This window comes from Camellia sinensis, chromosome 8 (assembly GCF_055761805.1).
Source record: "Camellia sinensis isolate YWXY chromosome 8, ASM5576180v1, whole genome shotgun sequence".
Classification (NCBI taxonomy): Eukaryota; Viridiplantae; Streptophyta; class Magnoliopsida; order Ericales; family Theaceae; genus Camellia; species Camellia sinensis.
Genome location: NC_138968.1, coordinates 87,050,883 through 87,072,996, shown reverse-complemented (window position 1 = coordinate 87,072,996; position 22,114 = coordinate 87,050,883). Strand labels below are relative to the sequence as shown.

Below are 22,114 nucleotides of genomic sequence, written 5' to 3'. Positions count from 1 at the left end.
AGGCCAAAACCATTGGAAAGCTTACTTCTGGGGCTTCGATTTGGACACAGAACAACCCTAAATGAAGTCTTGACGAGAGAGCTGTGCCTATTTTAAATTTGTGAATCTGTGTTGTGTGTATAATTCGCTCGAGCCCAACTTTCACCGCTCGAGCGGTCCATAGACCCTTCCAGCTCTGGTTTTCAAAAATTGTTTGAGATACTAGAAGCCTCGGTTCATCGCTCGAGTGCACTTTTGACTGCTCGAGCGGTCCGTCCAGAATCATATCTTTAAAAGTCAATTTTTGGGTCAAATCTCTTCACTTTTTACTCTCTTCTCTCTCTTTCCGCCATTTTGAGTTTCCAAGCTTTTTAACCTTGATTTCATCTATTTCTAAACATATTTGACCCCGATTTCCATATACCAAAACTTAGAGCTCGACAAGGGTTCCATTTAATTTGAGCGGATCATGTTTTCGTCGTCATGGATTTTCGGCTTTCTCCTCATCACTTCAAGAGGTAGGGATTTCTTTGCCCATTTTCAATACCTCGTCTGTAGATAGACATGTGGTAGATTAGTATTGCATTAAATCATGTTTATTATGGATTTTTCAAAAATCATGAAAGAGAGATTTAGGGCTTGATAGTTAGGGATATTAATTGTTAAATTGGTAGTTGTTTTGTTGAATTGGAAAGTAGTTAAACATCTTCACGTTGAGGGAAAAAAAAAGCCTTAATGTTATATAATTGGTTCAATTAGATAAAGGGGTAATGTTGAATAATAGTTATATTTGTATTATGTGGATTGTATTAATGGGTTAATTGCTAAAAAGGGGGTTAACCAAGATGATGGGATTGTTTTGATTACACAATTGTTAAGTTGAGTTAAGTTGGGTTGTGACTTGATAACCATGGATTAGGTTTTTGATTAAATAAAGAAAAAGGGAATTTTTGGAAAATGATTGGAGTATTGGGAATAAAGGAATTGATTTTTGGAAAAAGAAAATGAAGTCATAACTCTTTTGTAAATTGAGAATGAACGGGGATTAAACTTTGAACACTTTACATGTTATAATTGTTGTTGGGCTTAATGTCCCATGAGTTTCGGATTATTGTATTACGTATATTAAATGTATATGCTTAGAGGTTTTGTCCTTGGTCATCAGTGGAGGATGACGATGATGTGTTGAATAGAGTATGTGAATGTATTAGACTTGCGTTATTTATGCTTTTAGCAATGTGTAATGATTGGTGACGTTATACGCTAAGAATAAGAGGTACCAGTACCTTCCAGTTAGTGCCTAGAGGACTTGGCAGTGCTTAGAATGAGAGGTATTAGTACCTTCCAACTAGTGACTAGAGAACTTGGTAGAGGTACCATTACTTTCCAGCTAGTGTCTAGTAAACTGGCATTTCCGTTATGAAAATGTGTATTTTTGGCTTACCATGCTTAAGGCAGGTAAAAAAGAGTTTTGTTTATCATTATTATCCCGGTGTATTTGTGTATATCAAGTGTGGCGATGGTTATGGTTAAATGAGTACGGATTGTCTTATATGACTGGGTAGAGGTTAAGCATGTGTTGTTTCCATTTTCGTGGAAGATGTGGATGTATTGGTGAGTTGTCGTAAGTGTTTCTTTATTTTTTTTACCATGAGTTTATGGCTAGGAAATGTGATGAATGTACTAAAAAGAATAAATTAGATGATTTTGGGAAAAGTACTTATGTAAGAATACTTTGGTTATAAATCGTCACATCATTTATATAATATAAGATGAAGCATTCATGATTATAGCTATCTATAAGTTGTTATTGTTAGGATCATGTTGGGATCCTTATTGGACATCATGTTCATTCCACATTGCTCATCTTTTTTTTTTTTTTTTTTTTCTCTCTTCAGGTGAATGTCGAGAAATGGTTCAAGATCGAGGATCTTCTTTATCTGTTGGCCATGAGGCCTTTTATTTGTTAGCGGAACACCGTTGTCGTAAATAAAAAAGGGTTGGACCCTCTTAGATGTAATGATGTAAGCCTACACAATTTATTTAATTATAACTCATGTTACATTCATCTTGCATTCGAATAAGAGAACCTTCATTTAATTGTTCTTATTAATGTTTTGAATTTCTGTACGTTATTTATGAAATTGTATTATAATAACGGATTTGGTAATAGTATCCATATATAATGTCAAAGAAATCAATAATATACATTCTATAGTAACCGTATATGTTCATTGCTTTGGACTCCAACCCAAAAGGTGCTTCTATTATGGAGGTATTCTCCAAGCTATATATATCTTGTAAATTCGTAGATCCATATCCATTCATCTTGGATGCATAGCCGAGCCCCCAAATAGAAGTATTGTCTGCTTTGGCCCAACTTTGTAGCTGGCAAGCCTCACAGCTTTATTCCTTGGTTTCCCAAAGATGCTGCCACAATATAAGGTCCAATGTTGTCTTATAAGTCTATTCTAACTATTGTCTGCAATCAATGTGGGAAGACAACTTGTATGCTTGATGCCGTTCACACATGCACCATTGGATTTTATCAAATCATAAATGTATCAAACGGTCAAAATGTTCCATTGTTACAATGATAAATGTGATAAATGGTTTAATCATGATTTAAACAGTTTAAAATTAATTCCTATAGATCTGTATGTTTTTTCTCCTTCTTCTATTTCAAACATTATCTGTAACGCCCCGAAAATATTTCAACATGAACTACCCACATTAATGAACATTCACTAGATAATAACAACAATCCTTCCATCTTTCCATATTTGATTAAAAGGGTTTAATACAAAGTCCCACATGCTGTATACATTCAACGAAATAAAAGAACACCTGAATCTATAGCATGTGAAACATCTAGTTTCACAACTAAATAAAATGCCCTTATGGGCTACAACTTCCGAGGCTTAAGCCTGGTTACACAAAAGTGGTCTCTCGGACCCATACCAAAAATAGCCCTTGGCTTTACAAATAATCACATCAAAATAAAGAGCACACTACTCTTCTCAAAACCTTTCCACGCCCTCAATTCGGCGGGAGCACCACATCTTTACGTGCACCAGAACCCATAGGAGTGAGTATAAAGCCCAGTAGAGAATCCTTAACAAAGTACATACGTTTATGTAAGATGCCCAACATTTAATGCAATGAGATGCCATGTCATGTTCTTTTAAAAAAAAAAATGTAATCGTATGCCATGCTTATTAGAAAAGTCATCATGTTTTCAACTACATTATTAATCACATTGATTCCAACATCCAATTTATTAAAGAGGGGCGGTAAATACGACTCTGGTAATCCCTAGGCTGGTGTCTGTAAGTAGACTATACAAGTACTACCAAACTGTCATTTTTACCGGTATTAACCGGAAGGCTCGACACCTATCCGCGCAGCTTTCTAGTCTTTCACCATGGACACTAAGGCCAACTTATCAAGTTCAACTACACCCCTCTATCCGGACTTACCAACGTATTTACCCCTTTAACATTTCCATTAGTTCTCATTTCACAAGACGTATGTATAACTTTTCACAAAGTGAATATTTCCAACTTCAATTCCAAGATGCAATTTACCAAATGAATGAAAATGCAATGCAATCATTTGTTCATGACCCATGGGTTTTCCTCAAATTTCAAGTTATTCCAACAACATTGTCCAGCCATTACATTTCTCATTCTCTCTATCGATGTCATTTCATGATATAGTCCAAGATTTGCTATCATGGATCTTTATACAATAACGAAATTATCATTCATATAATTTCACATTCTAAATATCCCAAAGTCATACCAATGCTTGAAAACTAATTTCCATATACTACAATACTCATACATCATGGAACCAACATTGTACAATTTGTAATCACACACATGTATATATATATCTTGCCAACAAATCAAATGAGGTTTCCAATTTATATGCAACTAGAGTCTTCATGATACAAGACAAATAAGAATTTTTCACTCACCCTTTCATTAGTCTCAAGAAAGTCCCTTGATTTACCCAACATTCCCAAAACCCCCAAATTTCTAGGTTTTGCCCAAAACCCTAAAAATGCCCATCCTTTTTATGAAATCTTTTCATCAACTTCAATCTCAACCCATTTTGTTCAAAGTTTCAAGAAAGTCCTTAAATGAACACAATATAGTGTTTGATCTACAAATCATTCAATTTCTTGAACCACCAAGAACATTTTCGAAATAGGAGGAGGAGCTCACCAAAATCAACAAATAAAACCCTACATAAACATATATATAACTCAAAGGAGAACCCTACCTCAAGCTCTTGATGGAGAGATGAAACCCTAGAGTTAGAAGATGAGAGAGAGCCTTGGATTTTCCTCCACCCAATGAAGCCCTAGCTTTGAATCTTCAAGATCTTGAGAGAGATGATGAAGATCTTGACCCAAGATTAGCAAAATCAAAGAGTTTTAGATGTTTGAGGTGTTTTCTAGAGAGAAGGGGGAGAAATATAGGGTTTAGAGCGAGAGGGAGATGAGTATAATGGGTGCTAAATTCGGACCAAAATGTTATAAGAAAACAGGGCACGGACTGCCCAGTTGGCCGCTCGTGCGACCTTCTCCACCGCTCGAGCGGTCCACCTTGACCGCTCGTGCAGCCCATTTTCTTCGCTCGTGCCCTCTTAGACATAATCAAATTTCTCGGTGTCAAGCTTGGCCGCTCATGCGGCTCCTCCTACCGCTCGAGTGACCCAATTCTGTACGTGCGGCCTAGGGCCTCATACATGCGGCCCTGGCCCAGCAGCTCACAATTTCCACTTCATCCTAGGGCACCCCGGACTCAACCGTGCACTCTCCGGAACAATGAAAATTCAACACCGAAAGAAATAAGAACTAGGAAACCACTTTCGGACATTTCAATCAAACGGAAATAAGAAGAGAACGAAGCGAAGGAAGAAAAAGGCAAGGGAAAAAGAAGTCCGGTCGTCACATCATCTCATACACTCAAAGGTGATAGATTTTGTTAAAATATTTTCATACATTCAAAGTTGTTTTGGGAGTTTTTGAAAGTATTCTTCATATTTTTTTACCTGTCTCTAAAAAATCTTATCCCACAAATAAGAATAGCAATGCATTAATAAATGAAGTCATGAGAATTTTTTTTCTAAAATTTAAAGAGAATGAAGAGGTTTATTTATTTTTTCTTTCTTTTTTCCTCTCCAAATCATCCAATCCAAACATGTTGAGGCAATAATAATAATAATAATAATAATAATAATAATAATAAATCATCCAATCCAAACATGTTGAGGCAATAATAATAATAATAATAATAATAATAATAATAATAAAGGCAATGCATAGGGTCATGTCTAAATTCAACCATAAAAACTTCAAGAATTCGAGGAAGAGAAAGAAGTATCATGTAAATCGGTAGATCCATACTATCCATCTTGGACACACAGCTCAGCTTCTACCTAAAGTGTTGTCTGCTTTGGCCCAACTTTGTGATTGGCAAGCCTCACAATTTTATTCCTTGGTTTCCCAAGGACGCCTCCACAAGGGAAGTGTCTAGTGCCGGCCGTCTTACAAGTCCATTCTAAATATTATTTGCAATTGATGTAGGAAGGCAACCCATATAATTGAAATAAGGAAGTTGGGATAACCTAAGGCAATCATTTCATTAAACATTGTTATGTTTGATGTGGGATACCAAATCTTTTATATGCCTTATTTCAAATCATCTATCTACGATGCCATTAAACACATAGATAAGTAGTTTGGAATGTGGAAGGAAAAAAAGAAAAAAAAAAAAGAAAAGAAAAAAGGAATTGTGTTGCGCAATAAGAAAATAAATTCAGATTTTTTTTGTTTCAAATTTAATTTAGAAATAATTTATGGTCTACATTATTCTCTATATATATCCACACAACACCAATTTAATTTACACCACAAAATCACATTATGAATAAATTATGCCCAACTTTTCTGGGCAAATAGATTTACTAGTCATGCTATCAACATATTCATTAATGAGAATCAACCATAACCACATAAGGATAGAAAAACGCAACCTCAACAAATTTGAGTAGCCAATGTGACACACTTCATGTATCTATATGCTATGCGGTAGATTTAAATTATATAAGATGAATATGAATTAAATTATAAATAAATTTGATTCATATATTAATATATTTAAATTCTCGATATTTTTTTTGACAAACTAGACTTTCCATTTAATAGAAAACTAAATTATAGAAGAACATAGCTTGGATTCTAACTTGAAATCACATCATATAAACATTTTCCTAAGTAATGCTATTCAATGATTGATTTTGATGGAATATTTTAAAATTATTTTTTGAGTTTTTAAAAATGTTCTTCATGCTTCTTTATTTGTCTTTATAAAGTATTGTCCCACATAAAAAATAGATAAGAAAAATAATGCACTAATAAATCAAGTTACAAAAAAAATTCTTAATTTTAAAAGAATTAAGCGTCAAGCTAATATGCACTAATGTGTTTCACAATATTCACACGTGCATGATGTGAGCAATTGGGCCCATTGCCCATTTAAGTTTTATCAATCATTAATGCATCAAATGGTTTAATTTGGGTGTCAAATTCCAAGTTTTCGTGTCAATTGGGGTGTCAATCATTAATGTATCAAATTGTTTAATTTCGGTGTCAATTAAAAAAAAATTTGAGACTCAGAAAAAATAATTACAATTGTATTTATAATAATATGGTATTATATGTGTCAACTTTTAATTTACTATACACTGAATGATATGAGATCAAACTCCACCCACTAACCATAGGGGTGATGTCCCCAACCCAACTCACATCCGAAATTATTATTTGCTATTGCCCATTAGCCCAATCTAACGGGTTTTGTTCTTTTAGATTCAAATCCAAAGACGCCTCCATAATGAAAGTGTCTAATATTATCTATAATCATAATGTTTACAATCGATGTGGAGCCTCTATGATGAAGATGTCTAATGTCATCTTATAAGTTCATCTTAAATATTATCTGTAATTGACTTGAAATGTCAATCTATATAATTGAAACAAGGTAGTCGACACAACATAAAACATTCATTTCTTTGAACATTGTTACGTTGAATATACAAACACCATATCATCTATATTTTTGTCTCAAATCATTTCTTATTGTACAGTCAAACTTATCGTATGACAAATAAATAATTTGAAACATGAGGGGAAAAAAATAGGGACATTAGATCTTGTGTGGATGGATGATTGACCTTACTAATGTCATGCAGGCAATTTATTACCCTCTGTAGTAAGGTAGTTGAGTAAAAGCCATGGATTATTTTCGAAAATTTAATAATACTATTGTATAGCATACTCCTTATAAATACGATGTTATCAATAAATTTGTAATGAGTTGAATTAAATTGAAATTATTTATTTATTTATTATTTTTTTTGGTATATGTTTAATAATATTCTTAATATGTTTGTGGGTTCTGGTATTGATTGGAGTTGGGTTGGTATGAATTTCCAAATCCTTCTATTGTGTAGTTTTGTTATAGTTGTGATGTTGTGAATAATTCTATTTAAATTGACAAAAACGAATTATATTACTTCTCGATTTCAAATTCGTAAGGCCCGTTTGGCATTTTTTTTTGTTTAATTATTCATAGGTCTTGAGTATTAAATGACATATAAATTTAATTTTTGAGACTTATTTGATTAGTGCATATTTAATCACTTTGGTTCACACGGCTATAATCATTTTGTGAGTTGTGCATATTTAATCATTTTGGTCCACACCGCTGTAATCATTTTGTGAGTTGAAATTATAATAATTTTTTTTTTTTTGACGAAATGAATATTAAGTTCATATGTAGCACTCACCAAACAAACATATGTGCCATATGTATTGTAAAATTTTAATCTATTAGTTACGATTAATATAAATAAATGGAGAGGTGAAAAAAAACATTAGGGGTTATTTGGGAATTGATTATTTTAATTGATTTTTTCTAATATTTTAAGAAAAAACGTGCAAAATGTAAAGAAAGTGATGTGATTGGATGTTTTGATTTTTTGACTATTTTAATCAACAAACCCTCACGCCAAACAAGCTCTAAATATTAGAATTTTGATCATTATGTCGAGATTTCTATTTGATTTCATAAGATTATATTATATGATTAAAATTTAAAAACTAACCGTCTATACCTATCAAATTATTTTAAGTTTATATATAAAAAAAAAAATCAACCATTTGTGAAGTTAAAATAAAAATTTATTGACATATATTTTTTAATAAAAAAAAATTTCGTTCTTGATTTGCAATACCTCCACCATTGAAATGCCTTTTTGGTTTAAATCTTGGTCATCAGACCAAGCCTCTTTGATTTAAAATTACTTTGAAAACTTCATTTATTAATACATTATTTGTATCCTTTCTTTTTTACGTGGGACAAAGTTTCATCAAGATAAATAAAGAAATATAAAGTAAAGTTTAGAAATTTTGAAAATAATTTCAAATTTTCTAAAATAATTTAATAAAATTGACCATTGAACGACACCAGTTTGAAAAAAATATTAATATGATGTATTTAAAGTTCATGTCCAAGCTATCTATTTGTTATTATATCATTTGTTTCCTATTATCTCAATCACTTTGTTTCAAATATATGGGTTGCCATCCCACATTGATTGTAGATAATATTCTCAATTATCTTGTTTCAAATATGTGTTGCCATCCCACAGCGATTGTAGATAATATTTAGAATAGACTTATAAGATAACATTGGACACTTCCATTGTGGAGGCGTCCTTGAAAAATCAAAGGAATAAATCCATGCGGCTTGCCAGCTATCATGCTTAGGCCAAAGCGAACAATACTTCTAGGTGTTGGTTGGGCTATGTGTCCATGACTCAAGGCGGTAGTTGGGCTATGTGTTCGACATGAACGGAAGGCTACAGATCTACAAGATAGTCCACAATACCTCCTTCATCATAGAAGCGCCTTTTTATTAAAAAAGATAGCCCACATAATCAAATTCTCAATAAATTTTTTGACCCATTTTTTTTGGACAAATAAATTTCTAGTCAGGTTATCAATAGATTTAATAATGAGAATCGACCATGATTAGATAGGGATAGAAAAACACAACCTTAGAGCTAGCAAATCTGAATGGTCAATAAGATTTCATGTACCTCAATGCATAGGGTCGTGTCTAAATGCAAGCATCATAATCAAACATTTAAGTTTTTCCATAAAATACTTTCACACCTAAAACTAATCCCTACTCTACAACAATTAACATTTGTAACATCAATACGAGTAGTGGGTGAGAAGAAGAAGAGAAGGTTGCAAGGAAAAAAAAAAAAAAAAACTAATTTAATTTATATATTTTATATTTTTTGAAAACTTTTCCAGAGATGTTGCCATTGTTGATAGGGCAAACTAAACTTACCGTTTAATGGGAAACAAAAGAATAGAATAACAACTGGATAGCTTGGATTTTAATGCCACGACTTGAAATCACTTCGTATCTAACATATTGTTGAATATTTTTTAGGTATTGCCATTCAATGGTTGATTTGCTTGAAATATTTTCAAACATTCAAAGTTATTTTAGGAATTTTAAAAGCTTTCTTCATGTTTTTTTACTTGTCTTTTTGAAATCTTGTCCCACATAAAAAAACGAAAAAGAAGAAATAATAATACACCAATAAATGAAGTCATGGGAGATTAAATTAATTTAAAGAAAATCCAGTGACAAGTTATACATTCATAGCTACGGCACTTGGGTCATTGGTTTTTGTCAACCAAGATTGTGAAAAAAATAAAAAAATCAGTATCGATTTATGAATCGCCAATGATTGTTATGTTGAATTTTGAGAGATCAAATCATTTATTGCTTTATGTGTCTATAAGCAATTGATTTAAATTTTATATAGTGCGAATATGATTCATTACTTAAAATTGAATGTATTAAGTGATCATTAATTAAATTCGTTTGATAATCATAATTGATATCACTTAAAAATTTACGTGCCTCTTAAAATGTAGGCTAAAATTTAAGTTATACAAAACTTACTTAATTTTGATTGAATTTATAAATATTAAACATAAGTATAAATATATACTATTATAAACTCACGACTACCGCCACTATTACTACTACCACCACCACCACCACCATCATCATGCCATCGCCACTACCAGCGCCATTACTACTACTACTACTATCATGCCACTACCACCACTACCACCATTACTATCACCACCGCCGCCGTTGCCGCTACCACCACTACTTCTACCACTATCATGGTTACTGCTACCGCTACTACCACCACCATACCTGTTGCCGCCACCATTGCCACCACCATTACCATCATCATCATACCACCACCATTACTACCATCATCACAATATGAAAATTAAAATATACAATTTTCAAATAATTTTCAAATTTAATTTTATACATATCAAACGATTTAATTTTAGTTAAGCATTTAAATTTTAATCAAATAACTTTTCAGCTTAAAAAATTCTACATTCAATTTTTAATACTTAATTTTTAGTTTTCAGTATTATCAAACAGTACCTTACATCATAAATAAATTTGATCAATATATTTTTAATTCTTAATTCTTGATACTTGTTGGTAAGGCAGATTAGACTTTCCATTGGATAGGAAACAAAGTAAAGAAAATAAACTAGATGCTTTGTTTATTTATAATGCCACCGTTTAGACCTCAACTTAGGATCACATCATATAATTATTTCTTTTGGATAATGACATTCAATCATGTATTATTTTGTTGAATTTTTCTTAGAATCACATCATATAATTATTTCTTTTGGATAACGTCATTCAATTGTGTATAAATCTAAATTGTAGAGAGTATAAGACATTACATTCAGTGAATATTTTTTATTAGTGAGAGATCCACATTTTGTGAAATAATTTGGTAAGAAATTCTAAAAGACATTTTGTTTCTACTTTTACCCCTTGACCTTTGTTTATCGGCTTGACTTTTCGTTGACTATCTGTTCAATTTTTTTGTCTATCTGTTCAATTTTTTTTTAACTATTTGTTCAATTCCCCCCCCCCCCCATCCAATCTGTTCAATATTTCCCTTAAATTCTATCTATTTATTCAATTTTTCTTATCTATTAAAATAACAATTTCTTATTTGTTGCTCAAATTTGCAAGCCCATTTTTCTTATCTGCTTGAAATTCATAAATTAATTTTTTCTATCTGTTGGAATTATCTACCAACACTCAAATATACAAAAATACACAAACTGTTATTATCTGTCGAATTTTCTATCTATTGAATAGTTTATCTGTTAAAATTCAACAAACATTTTTTCTATCTAATCTATTTTCCTTTTCCAAACACAGATCTGGAACCCTAGCTTAAATCCAATTTGTTCTAATGCCTTGTCTCAAATTCTCCAAATCCTTTAAACATTAGATGTCAAAAAAAAAAAAAAACTTGAGTCTAAAAATACTACGTTAGCAGCTTCCAACCAACAAAAACTAAATCAAATACAAAAGAATACCAACACAAAACCAAACAACGCGTACATCTTCGATCTACATCTGACCTGCATGTTAACCTCACCTCAAGCCACACAAAACATGCTTGCTTGTTTGTTCAATTGGAAAAATTTATCAAATATAAGACTTGAACAATTTCAAATTGCCTCAAAATCAACCAATCTGAGACATACAAAAAAAAAAAAAAAAATGTTTTAAAAGAAAAAAAAATGAAAACTCTATCAAATACTCAAAAGAGTTGACCAATTTCAAATATATATATATATATATATATAGTAATCTATAAAATAAACGATTTGAATCAAGTAAAGTAATCCATACAAATAGTGGCAGAGCCATAATTTTAGCTCAGAAGGGACATTATTAAGTTGAAATCTTAACAAAAATAAAATCAAACTTAACCTAATTTTTATTTAATAGTATGAATAAAAAGCACTGTAATACAAATGTTATATTTAAATATAAGTTCGAATTAACCAATCTTAATCATTTTTTGTTTTTAATTTGATTTTATGTGTGATGATCACATGGTTTAAAAAATAATCGCATGTTTTATAAAATATGAAAATGAAATTATATTAAGTTGCACACAAAACACACATGTAGATAAGAATATAAAATAAAAAATGAGAAAAAATGTGAATAAATAATACAAAGACACTACCACATCACCTTTGTTTTGTTTTTTTTGTTTTTGTTTTGTTGAAACATATATCATTAGTAGTTGGTAATTGTGTAATAAATATTTCTAAACAAAAGAACTATTTATGAGTATTCATATAATATGTGATATAACAAAAAATTCAATGACATAATATTTCTCTAATATAAAAAATTAGTGACACAATAATATATTAAACAAGATTTTTTTGAAGAGAGAACGTAAAGAAAATGGCGATTTAAAAATTTAATATCATATATGAATGGATTAAATTGAAACTTTTTTTCTTTTTTCAACTAAAGGCACGGTCCTTAATTCCCTCCACTCCTGCCTACAAACCTTTATATTGAAGTGTGAAAAGAAAACCCAAAATGAAATTATACTGTACAAATCCGTCAACGAACAACACTATTCGCAATCCAATGTTGTAACAACCTCGAAGCCCAACATTAGGGCTATATAAATAAGTGTATATATATATATATATCCATCTATATCGATAACTTTTGTAACGTAAACAGAGGCGGAGGCGATAGGGAGACGACGACAATGAAGGAGACGGCGACGGAGGACGGCCACAGATCTGGAGGAGAAGAGCGAGGATCTGATCGGGCCTTCGTGGGCTTCGCAGATCTGGTTTTGAAGATCGGGGACTAAAATCAATCATTGGTCCACAGATCCGTGAGAAAATGAAGAGAGAAGATGAACAGAGAAAGAGAGGAGCAGCCGAGGTGGCGGGGGTGGCCTCTCCGATCGGATGTGGAGAGGTCGACGATGAAGGAAGACAGGAAACTGGAGGGGTTTTTGAGGTAGTGATAGAAGAGAGAGAAGATGATGAGAGAGAGAGAGAGCTGAGGCGGCGGCGGCGGTGGCCGTAACAACCTTTCCGATCAGATCTACAGAGGTCGACGGCGGAGGAAGTCGGAAAGGTTTTGGCGGCGGAGAGAGGGAGAGAGAGAGAGTAATTGTTTAGTTAAGGAATGGGAATAATATGTACAACTCTGCTGGGACCAGTGCCACGTGTCGGCCTGGGCCGCTGAAAACCAAAAAATAAAAAAATTGATTTTTGAGCCAATCAAAGAAAACCTCTAGCACTCTCACCGGAGGTCTCAAGTTTTATTTTAATATGTATATATATATATAATGGGTAGTTTGGACATTTTGTAAAAATTTGTTCTTATGAACAAAGTATTTTAGCTATTGAATTTTTAGCAAACAAAATTTAAATTTGGATTTATGGACCAAGTATCTTTAATTAATTTTTTATACCTTTTAGATGCGTATAATCAACGATGCATAAAAATCAATAATTTCTATATTATTTCAATATCCAATCCAATCATTTATAAAAATATTTTTTGAATTACTTCTTAAATTTGTAGTATAGTAAATAATTTATATAAAAATATTGAATTAGTTATTTCTACATCATTTCAGTATCAAATCCAACCATTCACAAAATAACAATGATTCATCCCACTAAAAACATCACCACTAATAGCACTAATGCATTAAAAAAGTAAAAAAAATAAAAAAAAAATACAACTCCAAGACCAAAACATCACATCATTAATGGCGGGACCCACTGCCACCTAATTAGTGGGAGCACTAATTAGTGCTCCCAAGCATTTTTCTTCACAAAAATACAAGCAAAATAATTAATAATACTAAACGTAGTTTTTACTGAAGTTGAATTAGAACACTACAAGAAAAGTGGGTTTATGAGACGGAACTATTTGCGACGGCACACTTGCCGTCTCAAAAAGTAACTTTTTGCGACGGCAAAAAATGCCGTCTCAAAAAATGAGAGTATTTGTGACGGCAAAAAATACCGTCGCACATACTCTCATTTTTTGAGATGGCAAATTGTGCCGTCGCAAATGTTCTGCTTTTTTGAGACGGCATTTTCTGCCGTCGCAAAAAGTGACTTTTGGGTTTTTTTTGTTTTTAATGAATATTTTTAAATTTTTAAATATTTTTTTTAGATACACCTTACTTAGATGTATCTAAAAAAAAATTATGAAAAATATTTTTAAAAATTAACAAATATATAAAAATACAAAAAAAAATGTATTGAATTATTGTATTTTTGGTATTTAGTGAATTTTTAAAATTTTTTTTTACAATTTTTAAAATTTTTAGGTGTATTTATGTTAGGTGTGTCTAAAAATTAAAAAAAAAATATTTAAAATATTAAAAAAATTCAGTAAAAATAATATAACACGGAAAACAAGAAAGTATAATTTTCTCAAAAGAGTTTTTGGAAAACTCTAACCTAGCATAGTGATTGTGGTTTTGAGACAGCTTCATATATATACAGTCACAAAATGGTTTGAATAAATTCTAGTACTTTTTTCTATCGCAAAAAAAATTAAAAAAAAACCAATATCGTCTTACTCTTTTGATATAACATTTCTCTTTTCATCCATTTTTTCATCTTCTTGTCTCTCTGTCTCTATCTCTATCTCTATCTCTTATCTTTATCTTTTTCACTCATCATTCTTTTTTCTCTGTCTGTCTGTTTCTCTCTCTCATTTTCTCTCTGTGTCTCTCGTCTATCTCTCTTCTCTCTATCTCTCACATCTGTTTTCTCTCGCTCATCTTTATTCTCTCTATCTCTCTCATTTCTTTTCTCTCTCTCTATCTCTCTTGCTCATTTCTCCTCTCTCTCTGTCTCTCTCTTTTTCTGTGTCTCTCTCTCGCTCATCTCTTTTCATTCTATTTCTCTCTCTTTTTGTCTATCTCTCGCTCATCTCTTTTTCTATCTCTCTCTCTCTCTCTCTCACTCATCACTCTTCTCTCTCTCTCTGTCTACTTGTCTATTTGTCTATTTCTCCCTCATTATGTTCATCTTGCTCGTTCTCTTACTCTCATCTTCTCTATTTATCGAGCTCATTCTCGATTTATCGATCTACTATAAACGACGTCGCCTTACTCTTTTGAACATTTCTCTTTTCACCTATTTTTTCATCTTCCTATCTCTCTGTCTCTGTCTCTCTTCTCTTTCCCTCTCTTACTTATCACTCTTCTCTGTCTGTCTGTCTTTTCCTTTCTCTATGTGTCTCTGTCTCTCTTTTCTATCTCTCTCTGTCTCTCTGTCTCTCTCTCTCTTTCTCTCACTCATCACTCTTCTCTGTTTGTCCGTCTCTCTCTTTCTCTCTGTGTCTCTGTCACTCTTCTCTTTCTCTCTCTCACTCATCACTCTTCTCTGTCTGTTTGTCTCTCTCTTTTCTCTGTGTCTCTCATCAAGCTCTCTTCTCTCTATCTCTTTTATCTCTCTCTCTCTGTGTCTCTCACTCATCTTTTTCTCTTACCGCTCATCTCCTCTACCACCTTCACCATTACTACAAACGCCATTTCACTACCACCACTACTACCACGGTCGCCATTTCACCTTTACGACTACCATTATTACTACCATCGCCACCACTCCATTACTACCACTACCACTATTGCCACTACTACTACTACCATTACCTCTCTTTCACTACTGCCACTCCATCTATTCTACTACTACCACAACTTCACCACTAATCTCCTTTGCCATCACCACCACCACTATCGTCTCTTATCCACCACCTTCACCACTACTGCCGCTTCCTCTCCTCTATCACAAAATATTACCTCTCTTTTCTCTCTCACTTATCACTCTTCTCTATCTGTCAGTCTTTGTCTCTGTCTCTTTCTCTTTCTCTCTTTGTCTCTCGCTCATCTCTCTTCTCTCTATCCCTCTTATCTCTCTATCTCTCTTCTCTCTCGCTTATTTATCTTCTCTCTATTTCTCTCTCTGTCTCTCTCGCTCATCTTTCTTCTTGCTCCGTCTCTCTTTTTTTATGTCTTTTTCTCGATCATCTCTTTTCGCTCTATTTCTCTCTTTCTCTTTGTCTATCTCTCGCTCATATCTTGTTTCTCTCTATTTTTTTATGTCTCTCCCTCTATCTCTTTCTCTCTCTGTCTCCCTGTCTCTCTCTCTCTATATCTCTTTCTCTCATTGGCCACAAAAAATTAACTTTATTTTAATGGAAAATATTATCCATACTTCTACCAAATAAAAAAATAATAATAATTTTATATTCATTAAAATAAATATGAAACAAATAAATTTTTAACCTTACTAAATGAAAAAATAAAAATAAAAATAAAAATTCATTAACTATAAAAAAATTATTTTAATAAAAAATAATTTTTTTTAGCAATGACATCCTCCGTTGCGAAAAAAAAAATCCTTTTATTATTTAAATATTCATTTGTAATGAAAATTAGAAAAAAAAAATTCAAAAAAATAAAATTTCATAAAAAAATCAAAAAGAAAAAAATTCATTTTTTTTTTCCCTCTTTCAAATCTAACCATCCATCTCTCACTCACCATCTCACTCACCTATAACAAACAAAACAAAAGAAAAAAAAACCCTAATCTATAATCGGCTCCCTCACTCTCTCTCTCTCGCGCTCTCTCTCAGTCTCACCATCATTCACTCACCATCTCACAGTCTCTCTTTCTCACTCTCTCGTTTCTGGCAGCCGATCGTTCAACATGGAAACTTTCTGCACCGATCACTCTCTTTCTCATCTCATCGCTCCGATCATCATCGCACAGCTGATCAATCTACTTCACAGGTAAACTTTCTCAATCTCTGTCTCTCTCTCTCCCGATCGTTGATTTTTTTTGTTTTATATATATATATATCAGATATATATATATATATCTCTGATCTGATCTGATCTGTCTCCCTCACTCTCTCATCTCATCAGTCTCACACTCACTCTCTGGTTTTGCATCTCTGCACCGATCGACTCACACATAGGCAAGCGTCTCTCTCTCTCTCTCTCTCTCTCTCTCTCTCCCTGATCTCTCATCTCTGATTTTTTGTGGACCAACAGATCTGATTTTTGTTGTGGACCAACAGATCTGATTCGAAATATGATCTTAGTTGTGATCTGATTTTTATGACCTTAGTTCGAAATATTTATGATCTGATTTTTGTTGTGGACCAACAGATCTGATTCGAAATATGATCTTAGTTGTGATTTGATTTTTATGATCTTAGTTCGAAATATTTATGATTTGATTTTTGTTGTGGACCAACAGATCTCAGTCTCACCGATCACTCTCTGGTTTGATCTTAGTTCATTACTTCTTTGACTAGTAACTAGACAAGTGATATTGACTGAACTTTGGTTTTTGGTATCTGTATTCTTTAGCTATGCATCTTTCTTGCATCGAATTCATGTAAGAGTGTCTCCCTCGGATAAGTTTCAGGCCATGAGTTGCTTGCCTTCCCTTTTGGAGTTCATGAGTCATGAGAACTTAGGGGCTAATCAATTAAAAAAGGTCAAAGAAACCATAGACTTTGAAGTTTGTAAAAAGTTGATTTATAATATAATTCTAGTTTTCTTTCTTGGTTCTTTTCTTTTCTGATAAGTCAGTTGCCATGAGTTGCTTGCCTTCCCTTTTGGAGTTCATGAGTCTTTCTGTCTTTCTGATAAGAGTGTCTCCCTTGCCTTTTCACATAATTAATTGTTACATTTTAAAATTTTAAAGGCAAAATATAAACAATAATAATGTTAGAGACCCACATTTTACAGTTACAAATGTATCCACAATAATGTAGTATAGGCGTTGAGTCACATAATTGAGTATATAATCAATCAAAAAATTGACACTGGTTAGATTACATCATTGTGTTGAATTGTGGGAGATTTTTTAGGAATAAATGCCTCTCCATACCTCTCGAAGCCCTCTTGTAGGCCCTAATTTAGACTTGTCCCAAATGATCTAAGCCGTCCATCTCGTAAATTTTGTAATAAATGTTATTCATGCAAAAAATGAATTTCATCAAAAAATATTAAACACAAGAACAAAAAATATTTTATTTTATAAGATAAATGATTTAAGTTTATAATTACATTTGTCGTTCATTTTATAAAACAAAATAAATTTTTTTGATGAAACTTATTTTTTAAATAAATAATTTTTATGACAAAGACAAGATAGACGATTCGTATTATCATTATGGATCCAAATTAATATGAAGAGTTAAAGGTATATAAGGAACCTTATTTTTAAGATCTCAAATATTTCTTAAATATAAAAAAATCATAATTTAAGGATTTAAAGCAATTTTACCCAATTTAAAATTTCAATAAAGTTCTCCCTTTTTGCCGACTGGATTTTAGTAGGAAAAATATTTAAAAGCCACAAAATTAGTGGTTCAAATGATTTAAAATTGTCAAAACAATATTATTTTAACTTATTTTATGTTTAAAATGATGTGATTTTAACAATTTTAAACTATTCTAACCACTAAATTTCGGGCCATCAACCGTTGCAGGTTCTAGTAGTCAGGTTATTGCACGCCTCTCTCCATTCCTCTCTTTTCCTCTCCATCGTCTTCTTTGTGTAGGTAGATAGGCCCATGGAAGAGGAATACTCAGTTAGCGATCCTACTCTGCTACTCATCTCAGCATCCGATTTCGCATTTCATCCCGGTAATCCACTCTTCACACTCCTTGCACTTCACATTTCTTCTCTCTCTCTCTCTCTCTCTCTCTATATATATATATATATAACCTTTTCCCTTCTATCTTATCATCTATCAGGTTTTCAATCTGACTCTTCTACAAAGGAATTCCTTGATCGCTTCCCCCTTCCAGTCATCATCAAGTAACCCTCTTCATCTCTCTCTACCTAGACACACATACAGATACATATATTACTTTAATTCAATGATATCGACATGTTCTTGATTTCTTGCAGTTCAGTTACTTAGAATTTGTTTATGTATAACTCAAAATCATTATAAAATTTGATGTTAAAAGTTGTGTTAATAAATAATTGCACGGACAATCTCTCAATTAATCACTTTGGACGACCATAAAAAAATCATTTAGCCCCATTGACTCTAAAATCCTACCCTACTTTGGTCCCTCAATTTCCAAACCCTACCTTTAGCCCCGTCAATTATATAAAATTGTACAAATGCCCCATGGAGCGGTGAGAGTGATATAATTTTATAGGTGGGTGGTCCAATGTACGGTTTTAAAGTTGAGAAGGGTAGGAGTATGATATTCAGTGATAGTTGACGTGTTGTCCGTGCAATTAACCCTTAAAATTTTGAGTTTGTTTCATGATAGTATGATCATGCTTGCAGTGCTTTACAAACGAAAGGGGATGTGCCTGGTCTTGAGAATGCTTTGGTTGCTTGTCTGGAGAGGATATTTAAGACAAAATATGGGGCCTCCCTCATTCCACAGTACATGGTATGTGTAGTTTCTTTGACAAATTGTTGTTCTTTCATGCCACTTGTAATGTATATTGCTCTTTCAGGTGGGCTTCCGATACTGAAATACAATATTAAGTGAGAGACTATTTGCAATGATCAACCGGTGCTTCTATTTTCTAGTTGAACATTGGGAATATGACTGCATTTTTTTTACTGAACAAGACAAGTGGTAAAAAATCTCAAATTCAATACAATTAGATTTTCTCAAATTGAGAATAAGAAACCCCGGTTAATGACAAAGGACGGAGTGTGGACTGCAAAGACCCAACATCTTCTTTCACAATTACACATGAAATGATTAATTTCTGTTACGAAACAGGCAGGCATGCATTCTGAAAACTTAAGAGATCTACTTAAACTTCATGGTTTTTTGCCAATACATAGTAATATGATTTTCTATTTGGTGCTTTGTGGCTGTCAATTGGTTTTTCAACCAAACTAATTGCTAGAGGTAAAATGAGATTGCCCCTGATATTACAGGGGGATGCTTTTTGTCTAGATTTTATATTTCTTACACGATCAATATGCAAAGTTCATGGTTTGCAATTCTGTAGTACATAATTTAGTTAGCATGATAATGATTGTAAGCACGTAATTATATTTCACTTCGTAATTTTATGCTAATAAGAACTGACATGTCTTTAACATATGATCATGTAGATGGTACTGTGTAAATGTCATCACTATTTATGGATCTCATTACTAATTCCCTGTATGTAAATCTTGTTGAGTCTCACTTGAGTTTTCTCATGTTCGAGTGCAAAGTCTTTGATGACATGAAATTAGTACTAGGGCAAGCAGTGGCCTTCTGTTTGCAAAATTCTTAGGGAAAGGTTGGGTGCTAACTTGCAAATTTAAGCTGCTATTGTAGAATCACTGATCTTTGGGATGCTGTCTGGAATACTTATTACTCACTTATTGGTGGTTTTAGGCTAAAGCAAACCAAACCAAATCAAGCCTTAAGTCCTATCAAACGAGGTTGGCTACATGCAGTGGCGGAGCTACATGGAGGCCAGGGGGGTCACATGCCCCTCCCCCTGGTTTTGGATTTACAATTTTTTTTAGTTTTTTTCTTAGTAGTAGGAATCGTCTCAGATGGCGACGACTCCGAGGAAAAAGCGCGATTTTGCGCTTCTGAGGAAGGATCGCATCAGAATCGCGAATCTGAGGAAAGGGAAACGCGAATCTGATGCGGGAAGGAAGCATATCTCAGTTGGAGCTAAGATATTGTGTTTGGTTAAACATATAGTTTTGGTTTGTCTGTATATTATATTTTTCTTTAATTATTATTTCAAATTATGACTATTAAGTTCAGTTTCACCTATACATATTTACTCAGCTTGGAGATTTTGTTTTGGTGCAGCAAAGAAAGGGATAATGGTTTTTACTCTGCATGAGGAGCCTGATCTCACAGAGCTAGTTGGGGATTTCAAAGTTCATATTCAGATCACCAAGGAGACTTTCAATGGTATACCAGCTAGACTCTTTCCAATCCATAACCGACAACACCACCACCAAAATTAGCTCCACCTTCAGTTTGTTCTTCATTTTCTTAAACCAATAAGCTTTCCACTTCGCTCATGATGGGACCTGAGCTTTGTTCCTAATTTACAAGCATTGGAGAGCTTTGTTCCTAAATATCCAATGTGTTGATTGGTGAATTTTAGATTTTATTTTATTATTATTTTTTTTTTAGGATTTGGGTGAATTTTATAATTTAAATATGCTTTTATGAACATGTACAGTTTAATTGTTCTTTGTAAAATATTGAATTTGACGGTTTGATCAATTTTTATTTTTGTTTTCTGTTATGATGTTTTTGTGAATGGAATGTAAATAATCAACTCTTAGAGAGAGAGACGGCACCACCGTCGGAAAAAATAGAAAATTTTAATATTTTTATTAATTTTGTTACAGGTTTTACTTTTTGCGACGACATTATACTGTCGCAAAAAGTAGAAATTTTATTATTTAAAATAGAAATTTTATTTTTTTTTAATATTTTTTGCGACGGCATTACACTGTCGCAAAAAATAGAAAATTTCATATTTTTTATACTTTCTGCGACGGCACCACACCGTCGCAAAAAAGTGTTTTTTTTGTAAAAAAAAGATTATTGGCGACGGTAATTTTTTGCCGTCTCAAATAACATTTTTAGCGACGGTGAAATAGGGCCGTCGCAAAAAAGTCAAGAAATTTCAAACGTTATTAGAGATTGCACGGTGCCGTCGCAAAAAGGCAAAAAATGCCGTCGCAAAACATTAGCGACGGCACTTACCGTCGCAAAAACTCTTTTGCAACCCCTGCAGTTGCGACCCCCCTTTTGCCGTCGCAAAAAGTATTAGCGACGGCATTAGGAGTATTAGCGACGGTATTTTACCGTCGCAAAAAGTCAATTTTTTTGTAGTGGAAACAAAATATAATTTGAAAATCAAAGTTTTGACACCAAAATAAAACCTAAGTTTAAATCCTTCATCCCATAAAACTAAATCACAAATCTATTAAGTAGAGTTAAAACAAAAAATTTAAAAACAACATAAACATATGATATAACTATATAGGTATAGTAGTATCAAAACTAGACTCAAGCTATTGCCAATATCTATTGTCAAATTTGGAAAATTTAAGAAAAAAATAAATTAAGTGAATCAACT

At 32.7% G+C, this 22,114-nt stretch overlaps 1 protein-coding gene across 4 annotated transcripts; it reads left to right on the top strand.

Annotated features, from left to right (window-relative positions):
• Positions 1-17,526: 17,526 nt before the first annotated feature.
• On the top strand, positions 17,527-21,266 carry LOC114276603 (uncharacterized). Of its 4 annotated transcripts, none has more exons than XM_082882986.1 (4): positions 17,527-18,666; positions 18,778-18,841; positions 19,329-19,437; positions 20,824-21,266. In XM_082882986.1, the coding sequence occupies exons 1-4, from the start codon at positions 18,594-18,596 to the stop codon at positions 20,836-20,838; spliced, it is 261 nt and encodes an 86-aa protein (XP_082739112.1). In that variant the 5' UTR covers positions 17,527-18,593; the 3' UTR covers positions 20,839-21,266. The 4 variants fall into 4 exon arrangements, with proteins under 4 accessions (XP_082739112.1, XP_082739110.1, XP_082739109.1 ...); XM_082882984.1 differs by having other exon boundaries at positions 20,800-21,266; XM_082882983.1 differs by lacking the exon at positions 20,824-21,266 and adding an exon at positions 20,392-20,790.
• The last annotated feature ends 848 nt before the right edge of the window (positions 21,267-22,114 follow it).

What these genes read in the sequence shown, in the direction of transcription:
- LOC114276603 (XM_082882983.1), top strand. Translation starts at nt 18,594, where the DNA reads ATGGAAGAGGAATACTCAGTTAGCGATCCTACTCTGCTACTCATCTCA. An exon ending in CGATTTCGCATTTCATCCCG is followed by an intron (nt 18,667 to 18,777) that starts GTAATCCACTCT and finishes ATCATCTATCAG; the next exon opens with GTTTTCAATCTGACTCTTCT. An exon ending in CCCTCATTCCACAGTACATG is followed by an intron (nt 19,438 to 20,391) that starts GTATGTGTAGTT and finishes TGGTGGTTTTAG; the next exon opens with GCTAAAGCAAACCAAACCAA.